The 19,187-nt window shown below is 34.2% G+C and overlaps 1 protein-coding gene across 6 annotated transcripts in view; it reads left to right on the top strand.

The window, feature by feature from the left end:
* The window catches only part of MED25 (Mediator complex subunit 25), a 247,691-nt gene that overhangs the window by 208,490 nt on the left and 20,014 nt on the right, over nucleotides 1-19,187 (top strand). For 4 of the 6 annotated variants that reach the window (XM_069840860.1, XM_069840861.1, XM_069840863.1 and 1 more), the window contains 2 exons: nucleotides 2,499-2,585; nucleotides 15,296-15,517. In XM_069840860.1, coding sequence (XP_069696961.1) covers nucleotides 2,499-2,585; nucleotides 15,296-15,517 — 309 coding nt within the window. The remainder of the gene's footprint in view (nucleotides 1-2,498; nucleotides 2,586-15,295; nucleotides 15,518-19,187) is intronic. The other 2 variants (XM_069840862.1, XM_069840864.1) reach the window with 1 other exon arrangement.

Raw genomic sequence — 19,187 nt, forward strand, 5'->3', positions numbered from 1 at the left:
GTCATTGAACTCACTGATGCCATTAACCTTCGACCCTTTACCTGCGCATTTAAACCTTCATACTTCATACCTTAGTATACCCCACCCTCTTGTTATGCTCTCTTATTTGACTCCATACTTGCGCGCTTAAAGCCTACATACAACTTCACCCTCTTGCTAACCTTCTCTCTCAAACAGAATTCCTCACTCGGCCATAATAAAATTGTGGAAATTTTTGCTGATCAGTTTGTTGTCCTTTAGTGTATTGAAGTGTCTGTGAATGTGATTACAATGAGTGTTAAACGAAAAGCGCTTTCTGTTTCGAAAAATTGCAAATCTTACGAAAGTACGATGAAAACAGTACTCCTAATAAGAAACAACTCTCTGATTCATTAGAAAACCCATCATCGATATTAAGAACGATAATAAAAAATTGCTACTCAATCACTGCAGCTGCGACATCGGGAGGATGTAATCGCAGGAAAGTGAAGTGTGGTAAACATGAGGACTTGGAGAAGACGCACATAGCAAACAACTATAAATGATTTCTTTTTTCGAAAGAATTAAGTATAGTACATATTGTAAATGTCTTCGATGTACAATACAGTAATTACATAATGGAGTAATACTGCATTACCTTTCATGAATCATGTATTTCAATAAAGAAAAGTGCTAATACCGTATATAAGTCAAAATTAGTATACCCGCCTAATATGCGGTCCCGGTTAATACGCTGTTTACACCCAGTCCCTTGAACAGCGTCTTATCGGGGCTTTACTGTACATACTTTAATGAAAACAATGTATTATGAAAGTATACTTTTGTGCGAGATCGTGTGTATTTGCTTGCTTTCCGTACAAAACCAATATGCGGTAAGTGTGAAATACCACATTCAATATTTCCAACTTAACACACATAACAATTTCCCTCTTCTTACCACTTAAGTGCCATATTCATTTTACTGCTTTAGGCTTTTAACATATTATTTTTAGAGACGTTTAACATAGTAATAATTATAAATTGGAAACTTACCACTGCAATTTCACCTAAATTGCACTGTTAATTATTGTTTTTAAATATTTGCAAAAATTAAGTAAATTCTACAACACCACAAAAGTTACTGCATTTATAATGCAAGTAACATTAAGGAAGCCGTGAAAAAATCAACAAGATTCCAGATGCCGATGTTATTACTGCAATATGTTATATAAATAATATTGTTAAAATATTAAAATGAAAAATAAATCATTACATAACCTTACCGTTTGTTTTAAGTTCGCATTTATAGACTGGGGGAAAAAAAAGACAGACGTATATCACGGCCTGCTGGAATATAGTAAACACAGAAAACATTTTATAGCAACAATGTTGAAGATAGATATTTTAGTTTTTAAAAGTTGCCGTCATTGAACAGAAACCAAGATGGAGATTTCATTGCAACTAATTAGAAATTCCTCTTTCAGGTATGTAATAAACGATCTTCGCACAAAATAATGTACGATACACGAGCGGTATGTTTGTTTTCATGTTCTCGGAAATTAAAAAAGCTCAACTACGTTTTGCTTTTTGAATCTTTTCCTCGAACATGAAAACATCAACATACCACTCTTGTAACGCATATTACTATTATGCACTACATTACCAAGTTTTTCTTTTTACAGAAATAATTTTACCATTATAATAAAAAGTAGGAAAGGACGACTGTATCCATGGTGATAATTCTCTTTTACTAGTTTTGAAAAACACAAATTTTGCAGTAATACACTGAATTAGATGATATCACTCTTGTGAGAATTGAGACTTCGATTGTTTTTCCCCTGTACTCTTCAGTAGGGGCATTTGCATTTGTTGGCATCAGGACATCAGGATTAAAAATACAGTAAAAGACTTCATATTCTTTGTGAACAACTTGTGGGTTTGCTTTTTTTCGTACAGTAATCAGTGAGAATTGCTAATTTGTATTTAATACCTGAAAATAAATCATTATTATTATTATTATTATTATTATTATTATTATTATTATTATTATTATTATTATAAATAAGGAAGGTTGGAGAGGTAGAAAAAACATACATAAGATTGATTATGCTAAGGTTATTTCATAGTGTATAATTAGTTGAATGGCTAATATATCACCTTCCCAGCAGCCCCAAGTTAAAATCTCACTAGGATAAAGTGGAAGATCCAGGGGAAAAAATTCGAGAATAAATTCCCGTAGGATTTCATTTTCACCTCGCTATTATTTCATTATTTCTCTGACATGTACCACAACAACTACCACCACCGCCACTATCACTATCAGTGTTACTGCCACTACACCTGTATTTGTTGACATCATCCTTCATAAAATAAATATATAGGCGTAAGTTATACTGTTACTTTTATGTGCTCACATATCTGATAATTAATAACAAGTGTAATATCTTGATCCATTATAAGTCTAAAAGGCTGTTTGTACCAGAAACACTAAAAGAAATTTGTAGATATATCTAATTATTTCATGTTGTTGCATTATACAGATCATTAGCCATATGAAGATTCAACAACTGCAGCAGAATCTGGAAATGGCTCAGCAACAAGAAATTCAATTCAAGGCTCAAATGGAGGTAAGCAAAAGAAAATTTTCCTTTAAGTTATGGCAGCCGTTTGTTAGTTTAACACCTTTAAAAAATTAGCATTAAAAAACACTACCACAGCAGAAATGTAATGTATTTTGTGAATTTTAAGACTTGCAAACTGTTTGGAACCATAAGAAAGACGCTAAATGTTAATTAATTTTATATTTATAATTTTTTTTTTTCCATTTATTTATTCTATTAGCACTTCATAAAAATAAGAAATTCGTAAATTTGATTTTCATATGAGATGACATGACCTTCCAGTCTTAATGCTCCTAGTTTCTTATGGGGGGGTAAGAAATCAATATTTCTTGTTTCTTTCATATTTACTCATGTATTGTGCCTGACTCTGTAGATACTAACCACATTTGCAAGGTCATATTTTGAAGTAAAATACTTTCTAAAGACTAAAAATACTTATACCAGTGAACATGAAGATTAAATAAAAGGAGGATTGTGGGAGAGTAAATATGATCAGTGGCAGCTTATAAACATTTAATGCCCAGTGCCAAAGCCAGAGATAAGGAATAAACAACAATAATGATAATAATAATAATAATAATAATAATAATAATAATAATAAACTCAACAAAATTTATACAAATGTATACAAAGCCCAAGCAAATTAGAGCAAAAAATGCAGACTTGCTGGTTAATAGATATTGCTTTGAACAATCTTAGGTTTACATGATGCTCATAGCAGAGAGAGAGAGAGAGAGAGAGTGTGTGTGTGTGTGTGTGTGTGTGTGTGTGTGCGCGCGTGCGTGCGTGCGTGCGTGTGTGTTTTTTTTTATATTTGTATTTTATTTAAATTTGTACACTGTTTAAATCACCCACTCATTACGAATAATCATCATAATTCATAATTCCGAGCTATCAGCTATCAGTCTGGATTTTTTCCGATTAATTGTTCAAGTTCGGCTAAAATACACTTCGAAATAGCAAGAGTATCATGACCAAGGTCCATAATCTTTTACAGGCTTTCCATCAATAATATAACGTAATAGTAGGACGAATCAAAACATCAGTCATAGGATCAACAATGATAGAAACATAATCTACAATCTTTAGTTCTTTTTTTAACTTCTTCATGATACACTTTTAACATGCAGTCATACAACTCGTTTTGGTCATTTTAGAAGTACCCTTAAATGCTACTGATTTGGTTAAGTTCTCTTTTGAGTCTTCTTTACCTAACTCGGAATTAATTAATGAAACACACTCCTATAATATTTTGAGTCCTCTGATTAATTATGCCCTCATAATGCTAAGTCTATGGTCCGTCCCAGGAATCAGTTAATTATATTCAAGTGTTAAAAGTGGTGTACGCAAGATTAAAAAATGGATGAAATAAGGCCTCTGCTCAAGCAGTATGTGGGAGGGCTAGGGCCAATGACTGCTCTGGGGGAGGCATTGCTTGAACAGAGCGAGCAATTGCTTGCAGGAGGGGATAATTTTTATCTCAACTCTACTCTACCTTCTACCACGAGCATCTTACCCCTTAATAGATTCTAGCTGATGCTGCCCGCAATACACTCCAGCACAGATAGATTCCGCCCCCATATGTGCGAAGTTACTCCACAGATTTCTGGGACAGACCATAGTGCCCCACAAAATCTTATACAATTTATTATTACATTTAGAACATATCTACCTTATATCAATTTTTCTCAACTTACTCATTGTGTTTTGCAATCGCGAGTCTGTAGTGTTTTTTGGAAGTTTAACTGATTTTCAATATTTGCTTTACCCAGCACAGACAAATTGAAAACGTTATTCATACGAATCTTAGATTTGTTATGTGTTTTTATCTTATCCCTTAAGTGTACTAAATCTGTAACACCCAACAGTTATGTTCACCTCGGAACAGAAAACATGGGAAACAAAAGAACATTGCATTCACACAACCAGTTGTTTTTAAAATAAATGTCCAAGTTTTATTTGTTAACTTCAGCACTTTGCTGTTTTTGATGAATATTTAAATACTGTGTAAGTCTGTTTAACATGAAGTTAGTATTCATAATATGTTAATGTTGAAAGCATAAAGATTTTAATAAAGCAATAACTGAATTAATTTCTTCAGAACCTTACACAGCATGATAACACTTCACATTTTCACAGTTTCATACTAGTTAACAGACATATACCGAAATAAAAACATTTTTGAACAAAAGAAACCAGAAGGAATTTTATTACTTTATATTTGCAGTCTTCGCTCTAAGAGACTTGTTCCCACCAAGCCAAAGGACACACAGAGTGCAAGGATGCGAGGAGTAAGGGATTGATATAGTAAATGGGGTTGTACTATTCAGTTCAAAAAGTTTCTGGAATATATTTTTTTGCCGAAATGAATAATGTTATGTGGTATATTTCTGTTTCTGGTACTATAATCATTTGTGACGTGACTTCCTTAGGAGTTTCACGATTATAGTCGTTGCGTGGCAACTGGCTGTTGTTTGTGTGATATTCGTTCATCACATTTCAGAATGAAGGCTGTATGACTATCAAAGATGACCAACGTGCCTGTCGACCTTCAGAAAAACATTTATGCTAGGCATAGACCTGGGTTATTTTCATTGCTGCTTCACCATAAACTTTTTCAAGCATTCTTAATGTCTCTTAAGGATATTTGTGCAAAAAAAAAAAAAAAAAACTCAAAATTTGATGAAAATATAAAAGTAAAGTATGATATTTCTGTCTTTGACTTATTTATTAAAATGTCAACAATGTTATTTTTGCTAATACATCTTATTGCACGTGAATGTTTTCCCCCTTGTTATGGGCATCATCAGACAACTGTGTAGATATCTATATATATGGTGAATAAATCAATAATACATATTGCAAGAGTTTAACCAAATTTTACAAACTTTAAAATTTATAAACCTTTTAAAAACTTTTTAAGAACTTTCGATTTCAAAAGTAAACATAATTAATTAACAAAATTACAAATAAAATTGTTTTAAAATATGCATATTTAATAATATCATACTAAAATTGTCTATGGCAGATAATAAATTTTACAAAAACATGCTTCACTATGTTATGGGTAGATTATTAAATGTGTATTTTGTGCAGTGATGAATGTGGAACAACCTGTAGGTGGTCACTTGTATGGGAACGTGGGGGAAAAAAAAAAATTAAATATGCATATTTTTACAAAATGTACAAGAAATGTCTGCAAAAAGAATTCTGTAATTACATATTTAGAAAAACCAGTGATGGAGAATATAACTAAAATCCTAGAATGGTGTACTGAACGTGAATGGAAGAACACAGTATAAAGTAACAAATAATAACGTGTAACGAATTATAAAAAAAGTATAAAATAAATGAATTGACATTATGAGTGCAGTATGATCGCTAAAATAGTAATACCTATGCAACTGAAACCTATATATGTATGACAGTGTTTGAAGAAATGAGGAATCAAAAATGAACTTTCTTAAATAAATGCATGTCATAAATTAGATAATATGTAATGTTGTAGATAAGTGTTGTTTGAGCAGATAAAGAACAAGTGAATATTATACATAAGATCGTATATTAATAATTATGGTGCTAGGACCGTGGATAGAATGTTAATGTGGTAATTGAGAAATTATAAAAAAAACTTAAATAATATGTACCATTATTTCAATCATAGAATTAAAGTGGATAGTATGAACATTTTCGAATTATGAATATATATCATAAGATAGATGACATAGGATTATGTTGTGGAGCATTGTAATATGGTACTATGACTCATATACTGTCATAGACAATCGTAGTATGTTGTCAAATTATGACCAATAAATAATATGTAAAAAATTGAGATCATATATTACTGATCATATTATAATAGCATCACAAGTAGATAAGTCAGTGTAGTGGTGTATGTTAAAATAATTGTTGTTGTTTTCTAATGCCAGGCGTTTGACAAGAAAGTCATTTGACCTCTTGCACTCCAATATTTTTGAAAGATATTATCATGGCCAGCCACTGAAGCACAGATTTTGAGGTGTTCCGAATCCATTTCTTGGTTTGAGTTGCACAATGGGCAGTTAGGGGACTGATATATTCCAATTCTATGCAGGTGCTTGGCCAAACAATCATGGCCTGTTGCCAATCTAAATGCAGCTACAGACGATTTTCGTGGTAAATCGGGAATTAACTGTGGATTTTGATGCAGAGAGTTCCATTTTATCCCTTGAGATTGTGTTATAAAATTTTGTTTGTTGAAGTCTAAGTATGTAGATTTAATAAATCTTTTCACAGAGTAATACATAGATTTAGTAACAGGTCTGTAAGTAGCAGTGCTGCCCTTCTTTGCTAAAGCATCCACATTCTCGTTTCCCAGGATTCCACAATGGGATGGTATCTATTGGAATACAATTCTTTTATTGAGTGATATTAATTGAGAGAGCATTTTAGTTATTTCTGCTGTTTGAGATGAAGGTGTGTGTTTAGAGACTATTGATAGAATAGCTGCTTTGGAGTCTGACAATATAACTGCATTTTTAAATTTATTGATGTGGCAGAGAAGATTCCTGAGACTTTCACTTATTGCAATGATTTCTCCATCAAAACTTGTTGTTCTATACCCAAGAGATCTATAAAGTGAGAAGAGACAGCACGTAACACCTGCACCGGCACCTTGTTCTCTGTTGTTAAAAAGCGTTGAGGCACTGATACAGTTTATTACTAGATTATAGAATTAAGAGTCCCAATGTTGAGTCTTCAAAGATGTTAAGTGATAACCTAGAGGCAGCAAGATATAGTTGTGTTATAGCAGAAAGTTCTGTAAAAGGAGAAAAATAATATAAGATTTGAAAGTTCAAAAATTTTAAAAAGTATAATTAGGACGAAATACTTACAACGAAGACAGCGTGTGTGGAGCTGATGTGTGTCAAGACACAGATGTAAGAAGACTGAGTAAGTGACATGAGGGTGGATCAGCTGTGCTATGTTGTGATACTGCGTGTAGGAATTATTTTATGTGTGTTAATATGATATAGAGGGTTAGTTGAATGTATTAAATTTTCATTTAGAATCTGTTTATCTTTTTGTGTAAGAATTTATTTATATATAATTCTTCAGTAGTATTTATGGAGAGGTTATTGACATTAGATTTTAAAATTAACAAAGTATTCTTGATATTACCCAATTCATGACCAGTTTCTATTAAATGTTCGGTATAACTAGATATCATTTATTGGTCATAATTTGACAACATACTACGATTGTCTATGACAGTATATGAGTCATAGTACCATATTACAATGCTCCACAACATAGTCCTATGTCATCTATTTTATGATATATATTCATAATTCGAGAATGTTCATACTATCCACTTTAATTCTGTGTTTAAAATAATGGTACATATTACTATTTAAATGTTGTTTGATAATTTCTCAATTACCACATTAACATTCTATCCACGGTCCTAGCACCATAAATGTTAATATACGATCTTATGTATAGTATTGACTTGTTTTTGATCTGCTCAAACAACAATTATCTACAACATTACATATTATCTAATTTATGACATGCATTTATTTAAGAAAGTTCATTTTTGATTCCTCATTTCTTCAAACACTGTCATACATATATAGGTTTCAGTTGCATAGGTATCACTATTTTAGCGATCATACTGCACTCATAATGTCAATTCATTTATTTTATACTTTTTTATAATTCATTACATGTTATTTTTTGTTACTTTATACTGTGTTCTTCCATTCACGTTCAGTACACCATTCTAGGATTTTAGTTATATTCTCCATCACTGGTTTTTCTAAATATGTAATTACAGAATTCTTTTTGCAGACATTTCTTGTACATTTTGTAAAAATATGCATATTTAATTTTTTTTTTTCCCCCACGTTCCCATACAAGTGACCACCTACAGGTTGTTCCACATTCATCACTGTGCAAAATACACATTTAATAATCTACCCATACATACAGTTGTCTGATGATGCCCATAACAAGGGGCGAAAACGTTCACGTGTAATAAGATGTATTAGCAAAAATAACTTTGTTGACATTTTAATAAATAAATCAAAGACGGAAATATCAAACTTTACTTTTGTATTTTTCATTATTACATGACTTATTGGAATACATACAAAAATTAATTCAAAATTCAAATTCAAAATTTGATATTTGCTTGTTGCTCTGTGTCCCACATTTTGAAATTCAACAAACGAATATCACACATACAACAGAAACAAAGATTATGTTCATGAAACTTCTATGGAACTGGCATCATGAATGATGTCAACACCAGAAACACAAATATACCACATAACATTATTCATTTCGGCGAAAAAAATATATTCCGGAAACTTTTTGAAACGAGTATGTATACATTTACCCAAGCATTTCAAAAAGTAAGTGGCAAACTGTGCCTGGCATGTTTTAGATGCTGAAAATGGACGGGAAAACATGAACAGTGCGCGCACAACCCTTTATATTTCTTATGGGATGTAGTACTGACACAGATCCATGCTGCAAACACTGGTTAGTCCACCTCTGTGGAGTAATAGTTAGCATGCCTGACCATGAAACAAGTGGGTCCGGGTTCAAATCCTGTCCTGGTTGAGGTTTTTTTCTGGGGTTTCCCCTCAACCCAGTACGAGTAACTTTCGGCATTGGACCCTGAATTCATTTTGCTGGCATTATCATCTTCAACTCAGACACTAAATAACCATAGAAGTTGATAAAGTGTCGTAAAATAATCAATTAAAAAGAACACTGGTTACAACGTGGTTGGCAGCAACAATAACATTGATGGTAGAGTTTGCAACTGGATAAGCGTAACTTGTTTCTCTCTGGCTTTGCACCAAAAATATTAATTCTTCTTTTCTATCTTGTGTTCTGGTGGTGTCATGACACGATGGTACTGTTTCTAAAGTTGCCCTTGAACGTGATAGCAATGTGGGATAAACTACTAGAGCGATTAAGGTTCAATGTATATAGATAGAACGATTATAACGAAAGATCCTTTCGCAGTCTGCTATGTTTGTTAATGCTCTTACACTGACAGGCCAACTTTGGAGTACAATCTGCCAAATAGAGTCTGGATCAATTTTTTCTCAGATTTTTCAGTATAATTCGGCTATGCTGTTGCTACTCAGGTTTTTTGCATCTTATGCAAATTGGGAAATACTCTGTATTGTATGTAGAAACTTTTAGACACATTGCTTGTATTGTAACACTAATGCATTTATTTAACTTATTGCAATTGCTTCTTAAGCCACAATTGTAACATTTAACGTTTTCAAAAAGTTGATTGCTTTTTTCCCTCCCTAACCACAATTTTTACAGATGATTCCTTCACAATTCTCAGTTGTGGAAACTAATTCTTGACTCTTTAAGTCAAAGCTTGAAGAAAATTTTGCCTCATTGTGACTATCTTCTCTCTCAGTTGATATTCCCAGCTTGTCCAGTTTATACTGATAAAATAACAGTGAAAGTATCTATTAACCAAGTTTCATGAATGTGTTATAATTTAAAACATTGCTTATTACACAGTTTTACAAAAGATGAAACCTCACATCACAAAACATTTTGTTGTGAGTAGGAATTCCCATATGTTTCAATTTTCTTCAATTTTAGTTTTAAGATGTTTAAGATTTCTTAAGTATCCCAAAAAATTCAGCTTCATGCAATTATATATTTCATTTCTGATAAAATAAAAAAAATTATCTGCTGTAATAATAATTGGCATCAATGCGTCTTCAGTACATGCATGATAGCAATGTTAAAGAGATTGAGGGAAATATCATATATTAGAGTGATTGTTCTTTTGTTACTTGTCTTGATTAAATTATGAAAATGATCTTTATACATAGTATTTTTTTCTCAACTCTCACTTACTCCTTTGCTGCTCATAGAATATAAAGTGTAATGATTTAGGATATCCATTCAAACACATCTGTCTTGTAATGAATTCCAGTCAATTTATTTTATTCGGGCCATGTGTATCCTTTCCTACAGATTCAGACCACTGCAGTGCTATTGAAACCATATTAACACTGTGGCAGAATCAGTTTATTTTAAATATACCCTTTTTATCCTTAACTACAAGTATTAAGCGTTGCATTTTTTCTCAGTGGCTGAGTGATTCTGATTATCATGCTTACCATTAGGTTCAGGTTTTTGGAAACAAACTTAATTTAGGGGAATGTATTTTAATGTCGTTAGAAGTCCTTCGAAAGTCCCATGTTGTAGGTTTAAACAACATAAAGGAATGATTTCCTTGAATAAGAGAGCTGCAAGCAAAATTCACCAAACATTTTTCATTCAGGTTTCCTGCTTCATGGACGTAGATGTCTGCAGACCAGTCAAACTGCTATGGTCTTTAAAAACATCTGTGATGAGACTGTTCAAGATTGTAGAATAGAATAGAGTTTCGGGAGGAGGGCACTGTAACCCAGTACTGCGAGCTATCAAGATCTGTTGTGCTAACCTTCAAGTTAGGTGTATTCCCAAACCCACACCAGCTGACTATACTAAGGTTTGCTGCATACCCAGGTTTCGAGTAGGCTAGCCCCCTCCATGCGTCACCAGCCTGTGTTCAGGGAATGCTATGAAATGATAGAGAAATGTTGACGAAATGATGTAGATCCCTAATATGAGGAAGTTATTAGGTTACATTTATTTTCGACTTTCCCCTTCAAAATAAAATTCTTATAAGTTCCTTCATATGAAACAGTGAACATCAGATTGAGATAAATGGTCAACAGGCTTGGAGCTCACATATTCAATTTTTGTCAGCCAGAAATTCTCTTGCAAGGACGTATTATCTTTCAAATGTTTCTCTTCCCATTTCCCCCATTCATTCAGTGGCAGTTCCTTGGGGAAGGGTAGGGAGGAACGTCCTCACATTTTTTTCTTTTGAAATTAATACCAAATAAAATATGTGCCTTGAAATTCGAGGAAGATTCGATAATTTTTAAGTTCACAGCTATCAGAAAACGTCGGTTGATCGAGTTTTAAACGACTCATGCTCATATGCTGTGCAAAAACTGTGAGAAGGATGCGAGATTGTTTGTGAGCAGGAAAGTCAGTCCTTTTCTCCTTTACTGTAGTCAACACACATAGACAACAGCGCACTAGCGGCCAGAGAAAGAAGCAGAGTTTTAAAGCAAGAAAATGAACTGATAGGGAGGAGATCCTCCTCTCATTCTGTGCATGGGTAGAAAGTACTGTAGCAGACAGAAACCGACTGGTCATGTAGTAAGCTCGCTACCACTGTCATCTAGCGATGATGCATTCAACCAGATTGTAACACATAGGAGGCATAATAAAAACAGTTTTTAATTATAAATCAAATATTATTCATTGCACTTTATAGAGGCTACTACTCATGGTTTGAAACTTTCGAGGATATTTGAAAGTTGAAGTCGGGTTTACATAAAACAAAGAGGTAGTAGTTCTACATTAGATCTTTTGGCCCCTGAAATTCACTTCCATTCATTATCTACTAGATAGGCCGATAGCCAAGTTGACAGTTTTGTGCAAATATATTTTAAATTGAAAGTACTCCAAACTACATTATTTTTAACATAAAAAAAATTAATCGGCCACCGGCAGCTCACTTCAACCTTAAATGCTCAAACTATATTTTAACAATAATGGTAGTATGACTTTACAGGAACAGACATTCTTCAAAAGCATGTGATACTGAACTTGTAAAATGTACATGTGGCAATACAGACCACGTGGGTGAGTGCAGTGTTCTCGCTTTCCTAACATATTTTTTTCCATTCCCACTTCCGTAAAATGGTTCCGGTGTTAGTAGCTGATCTCTTCCATCACGTCTGATGCTGTAGTGTGCGCAAAAAATGCTGCAACATTGTGTGAATTTACTTCTAATTGTTAATTTGTGCAATTATTCAACATTGAATGGAAGTGAAAACATGTTATATTTTGGACAATTTAGGAAACTCAGTTTACAAGAACAGATTATTGCTATACAAAAGGAAAGGTCAACCCCAACACTACTTGGTCTTACATGTAGGCTAATTTATTCATTCATTCCCACAGATAAAAGTCACATGGAGTGAGATCAGAGCTATGAGGTAGCCACCTGGGTGTTAATAACTCTCTACTCAAAAATGTACGAAATAAGGTCTAGTGATTCGTAAGCAGTGTGTGCAGTAGCAGAATCCTGCTGAAAGAATGACTGCTGACATTCCATGCCTGTTAGTTGTTTCAAAATGTCTTTATATTTCTGCTTATTACCTTGGAGCATTGATCGTGTCTTCATAAAATAAATCCTACTATTCTGTGCCTTGAAACTACACCACACACCAAACTTTTCATCATATGAGCCATTCAGTTAAGATGTCCTTCTTGCTATCCACTGACTACTAATAGTTTAAATAAATTGAATATTAATTGCTACTTTGCACTGTATTTTACAGAATGTTTACTTTAAACCTCGTTACCCATTTTTGACTTACACCACTTCTGCTCTGAACGGCTCATATAGTAGAACTTTATTCAAAAGCTGGGAGTTTTCTCCACTTCAGTAGTGGTAGTTAAGTAAAATGATGTGGCCATTTAATTCGAACCACGCTTTATTCGAAAATGTGATTAAGTTTAGAATCCATTCTTCTATCAGCATCATTCTCCAACATCTAGTTATAAAATCGAACTTTATTTGTGTGCAGGGGTATACATAAGGGAGGTTACAGGTTTAGAACCTGCATTAAAATAATTAAAGCCTGCACAGTGAGTGGGGAGAAGGGTGCTGCAGTCCATGCAAGAGAAGGAATCGACCCTTGCACTGTGTAAGTGACACTCGAAGAAACTCACCTGAGAGTACCAAATGCAACATGCAAAAGCCAAGGCTCCTATTTCAGAAAGTTTAATTTGGAAAATGTCGAAAATAGTATGAGGGGGAGATGAAGGTCTGAGGCCCATTTCTTTTAAGGCTCATTCCAACACTTGTCTTAGCACCTTAGGAAAACCACGGAAAATCACAGCCAGGATGAGTTGTCTCAATTTAGGGGACTAGCCAATTGTCTGTGAGATAATTCTAATAAAATTTGGCCTGAAGGACCTTGAGGACATAATGTGGGTAAGAAGAGTGTGTATTCTTACCAAGGAGAATGAGGAAAATGTGTCCCTGGTTTAGAGATTTGTTGGGCTTGGGGTATCTTTGCTAGCCTCATTCTGAGTATAAGTGATTCAGTTGTTGATGACAATATTCATCGTGCTGGATCCCAGATTAGCCAGCAAATCAAGTACAGCTCTGTCAACCAATCTCACAATTTGGGAATGTGTAGGGATGAAGGATAGGATGAACTTAGAAGACAAAGTTTATAACAATAACTCTCATACAATAGAGGAACTGAAAGAAAATATCAGTCGAGAAATTATTTTAATCACACTTGAGGAACTTAACACATGCGAACAGAAATTTTCTACTCAGATGTCGAGAATTTTTTTCTGCTGAGGGATATAGTTTTCGACAATAAATTCTTCTAACACAGATTGTTGTTTTGAGTTTTTAGTCTTTCATGGTGACTGTGATTAGACTTAGGCTTTTGGGTAATACACCATGTCCTGAAACTTGACAGTTCAATGTTTCGGAACTGCATACAGGTTCCATCATCAGGGTAAAACCAGAAAGGTCGCCTACTCTGTTGGGCTCGTTACGCCTAGCTAATCCAGACGAGTGAGCTTTTTTTAAATATCTTCCACTGTTTTCTCTGGGAGATTTTTAATGACTTTCTCCACACCACCAACCACGTCTTCTAGTGGTAATGCAGTGTGAGCTATGGCAAAGTTTAAACCATTAGATAAGGCTGACGTTGCATGTGAATCTAGCGGGAAATCACTGAGATTCACAATCTTTCTTTTGACGAATTTATTCGTCGTCTGAGGATTTTGATTGTTATATAATTTTTGGAATTTTTGTTTTTGTCTGTTGCTCAGTCATCCGGATATGCCTGAAGTAACGAGCCCAACAGAGTAAGCGACCTCTCTGGTCTTACCCTGATGATGGAACCTGTATGTAGTTTCGAAACATTGAAATGTCAAGTTGCAGAACACAGTAGATTACTTAAAAGCCTAATTCTAAACAGGTTGTTGTTGTTTAGTCAACTGTCTGAATCAGGTTTGAATTTTATATGTTACACCAATAAAGCATCACTCATGAGGCAACTAAGCCAGAAGATAATGAGGTAAGGTGGCCAGTTCCTTTCCCCATCCATTGCTCACATTGCTGAGTAGTTACACTAATCAGACTTTAGATATATACAAACAGTTTTTCTTCCTTTGACACATATCAGCCAAACCTCAGTCAGAGGTAAAACTCAGTTTATTACTCATTATTATCAGTTTGAAATATCAGTTTATGCTTTCAGTAACAAAAGGGTTACTTTGCGTGATATTATTAGCAGATATGTTGGCTCAATTTTCCCGTTTGCAACGTGAGGTATAGCGAGGCACAGAATGCTACTAATCGTTCTGTATATGTACTCCACTTCTATTAATATGACAATTACGTAATTAGCAAAGAGATAAAAATTGATTGGAGCAGCAAGGGACTAAGAAGTGTCTTTCAAAACTAGAATGCGAGTAGCTAGTGGCATTATTGTAGTGTTTAAAGAAATTAGAATAACTGATTTCCGGGTGGTGAAGTTGTTATGAAAAGTGGCTCATGTGAGGAGGCAATGACATGGTTCTAGCAAGAGCAACAGAAGCAACTTCGGGTACAGTTGCAGCAACTAACGCAGCAGCAGCAGCAACAGCAGCAGAGACAGATGGCCCCACAAAGTATGCAGCCAGCACAGCCGCAGCAGCAGCCACAGCAGCAGCAGCAACAACAGCAGCCCAATCAGCAGCAGCAGCAGAGGATGATGAGACCAGTGTTGGCAAACAATCCTGGACTGCGACACCTCCTCCAACAGGTGTGTCTATCTCTTATTCTTCCTCAGTATGAAAATAGATTTTTAATTTTAAATATACAGATAGACACACATAAAATCGTCCTCCAATTGCAAAATAAAGCTTAACAGTAGTTTTATCGTAATAATGTACTATACAGTCTTACACACAAAAAATGACAGATCTCCTACAAAGTAAATTTATCTAAGTTCAGCTGTGGATAGCGCTTGTTTCACACATGGAAAAATCTGTCGTATTTATAACCATTAAGAGAGGATTTTTGTGTTGCACCTAATTTAGCCTTTGTACATATAAATTATTTATAACATTTCGTCTATAAACAAACAGAAAAAAAGAAAAAATAACAAATCAGAATCTTGAACTCGTAACCTCTCACTTGCTACCCCTACACCATGGATTTGAGGCAACAGTAACATTTGAAATATTGTCAACAAATTATTAGAACTCTGCAGCTACATAAGAAATTCATTCACATGTAAACCTAAGCTCTCACGAAATAAACCGAAGTATTCTGGAGGAGACTTAACATATGGCAGGCAGTAATTTTTTGTCTAAGATGATACATTAAAGTCCATTTGTAAAGTTTTCAGACTTATACTCTTGGGTATTCTGTCATGTCCTGGAACTTGACATTTCCAGCATCCCAGAACTACATACAGCTTCCATCATTAGGGAGATAAGTTTGACCAGATTGATTGCCTACTCTGTTGAGCTTATTATATCTGGCTACTTCAGGCTCAGTTGTCTATTAATCAATGCAGCCATGTTGATAAATTTACTGTTCTGATAGGTCTGCCTCTGATTGGTCTTTCATCATTGTATACGAGTTCGAATTATTTAGAGTTTTAGTTTTAATTTTCATTTCATTGAATTAAAGTGTTATGTCTGTAACTCATAAAAATTGTTTTTAAATTCAATATGTGATATTTGAATTAAATAATAAAATAACCATACAGTAATAATCCAATTGCTGCATTAATAATGGTCGTTGTCTTCCTAACAAGTATTAGGCCAAGTGGCCTGTTACGATCTCAAACTAGAATTTTCAGTCCATCTCTTCTTTGGACGGCCTAGAGATCTTTTGCCATACGGATGGTAATGAAACAGTGTTTTTGGAATTCTGCATCGATTCATTCGTTCGAGATGACCCTTCCACTGAAGTTGATATTTGCTGATGAACTGCATTATGGGTTCTATTTGAAGTTCTTGCATTATGTCCTCATTTTTTTTATGATCCCAGCGAGTATATCCAGCTGTTGCTCTCATAAACCTCATCTCACTTGCTGTTATTCTACCGACATCTTTATTCTTCACAGTCCACGCTTCACTACCATAGCTTAATACTGGCTGTGCTAAGGTGTATAATAATAATGGTATAGGCTATAAGTTATGGTATTCAAATAAATAAGTACAGTTAATTCTTTAATTTGATTCATAACCTAAACTATTTTCTGCATATAGGTAGAAAAACATGTAATGACAGTTAAGTACATTCTCCAGTGGTACTTCTCTCACAGTATTAAGACATGTTACCTTTTGACAGTCTAATTTTTCTTCTGCTTAGCTCTTATTGCATATAATTATACTAATTGAAAAGTAGTGAAACTTTAATCTAGTATTTGAGTATCAAAAACTAATAGCAGAATTCAATCAGGTACTATCATCAGTAAAAAAAAAAGTCCAGGTTCTGATCAAATTCATACCGAATTCCTAATAAATCTAAGCATCAAAACCAAAGTTAAATTGCTTAAAGTACTTAACTTAATTTGGAATAATCACCATAGTATACCACCCATATGGAAAAAGCAGTAGTTGTATGAAGAAAGAAGAAAGGCAAATCACCATAATTGCTAGAGAGCCATAGGCCTATATCACTAACCTCACTGAAGACAAAACTGATGAAAAAAAAAAATGATTGTTACAAGACTAAACTGCTACCTTAAAGAAAACTATCTAATAACAATAACTAACTGTCAAGCTGAATGATTTCACTGCTAGACATACACTGTTTATATTCGTCTGATGAAGAGTGTCAATTATCATAATTATTTGGAAATTCCAAATTTAAAATCTGAATGGGACCCTTCATGATATAGTTGAAATGTTTGTTTGTTAAAAATTTTGCCCATTCACCTAGACCAAGTAAATACTGACCAATAAGGTATCAAAGGTCTTTGCTGAAATGGAGCACTTCGAATAATTGAATACCTCGGGCAAAAAGGTTGTAACACGGTTTTTTTTTTTAAGTAATTTTTCCATGCAGAACAATTATGTGCACAATGAAAAATGTGTCTATTGAGTTAATGCTGGCAAACCTGATATTTTGCTAGTCACATTTCAGTTGTCAGTAATTGTGTGGGAGCAATGTAGCTAGGTCCTTGGCCTGTCTTGCAGACGGTCCAAGTCCACTTCTGGTCAGGTCTCAATCTATGGTGACACTTGTGGTGGACAAAATCGTAGTTTGAGCCTTTCTCGGGTTCTTCTGTTTTCCCATATTATGCATCACTGCAGTCTTCTGTTCTCAGCATTCCCCGAATGCCTGCTGGCACAGTCAGAAGACAGTTTCACGGAAAAACACATTGTTTTGTTCATTTTAGAAAATGAAGTACTTTTTCATGCCCCCCCCCCCCCCCCAAGTTTAAAATATTGTTATACATGTACTATGAAATGCGAAGTAAAAATTGAAAACATTTTCAAATAAAATTATAGCAGAAACTCCATTATTGTCTGTCCTGTAAAATTTAGAATTTGCATGTTAAAACTTTTTTGGTTCATTCATGTATGTCTTTATGTCATCTTTGATATCATCTTTAAGTTTATTCGAATTGTTTTCATGCTTTCCTTTACCATATTGAATCTTTTCATGAAGCTTTTGCAAACACCTAGAAATAATTGAGGCACCTAATTGCATAAGGGCTTAATGGTAATTTCTAGTTATTGTGACTTTTGCATGTTGTGTCCATGTAGTGTTCATTCTGTGAACCAGTAATGTATGTGCTTTAATGCTTAGCTGAATAATAAGAATGACCTTCCTAGAAACTTGTATGAAATTCAGTTCTAGAAAGGCCCAAAGCACAATGTGTGCATTTTGAATTTAATTTGTCTCCAGTGCTGTCAACATAACTGGATATATACCATGTTAATAAATTCTGCATTAAAGGGGGTTACTATTACTATGTTGGTAGTATCTTAGTAGGACAGAATGAAGTTATAGCGTGTGTGTATGTATTCCTACAAATAAATGAGAAAAAATAAAAAAGAATGCAGGTCAGCAAGAAAGAAAACAGGCTGAATTTGAATCCTGCTAGACCACAGAGAATACCAATTTGCCATTACAAAACAATTATTCACAACATGGCAATAGATAGCACGTAGAAGAATCCTATCCCTGATAGAGCTCCAGACAAAATTTGTAACCTATTTCTCGCCAACATGGAAATTTGGAGGTAGCATAATGAACATATATCAGTGGCTTCAGTGTGCTTGGGCTTGTGCTAACCTCTATGCTCTAATTTATACAGTACCATAATGGCAGTCAACTGCAGAATATCGTGTTTTATGAATGCATGACGAACCCTCATTTTTAAGATGAAAAATATGAATATATAGATCATAGTCTGTATGATAAGAACACTAGAGGGCACGAGTGGCATGGTACTGGGCAGCACTCAG

Source organism: Periplaneta americana, chromosome 12, assembly GCF_040183065.1.
Source record: "Periplaneta americana isolate PAMFEO1 chromosome 12, P.americana_PAMFEO1_priV1, whole genome shotgun sequence".
Taxonomy (NCBI): domain Eukaryota; kingdom Metazoa; phylum Arthropoda; class Insecta; order Blattodea; family Blattidae; genus Periplaneta; species Periplaneta americana.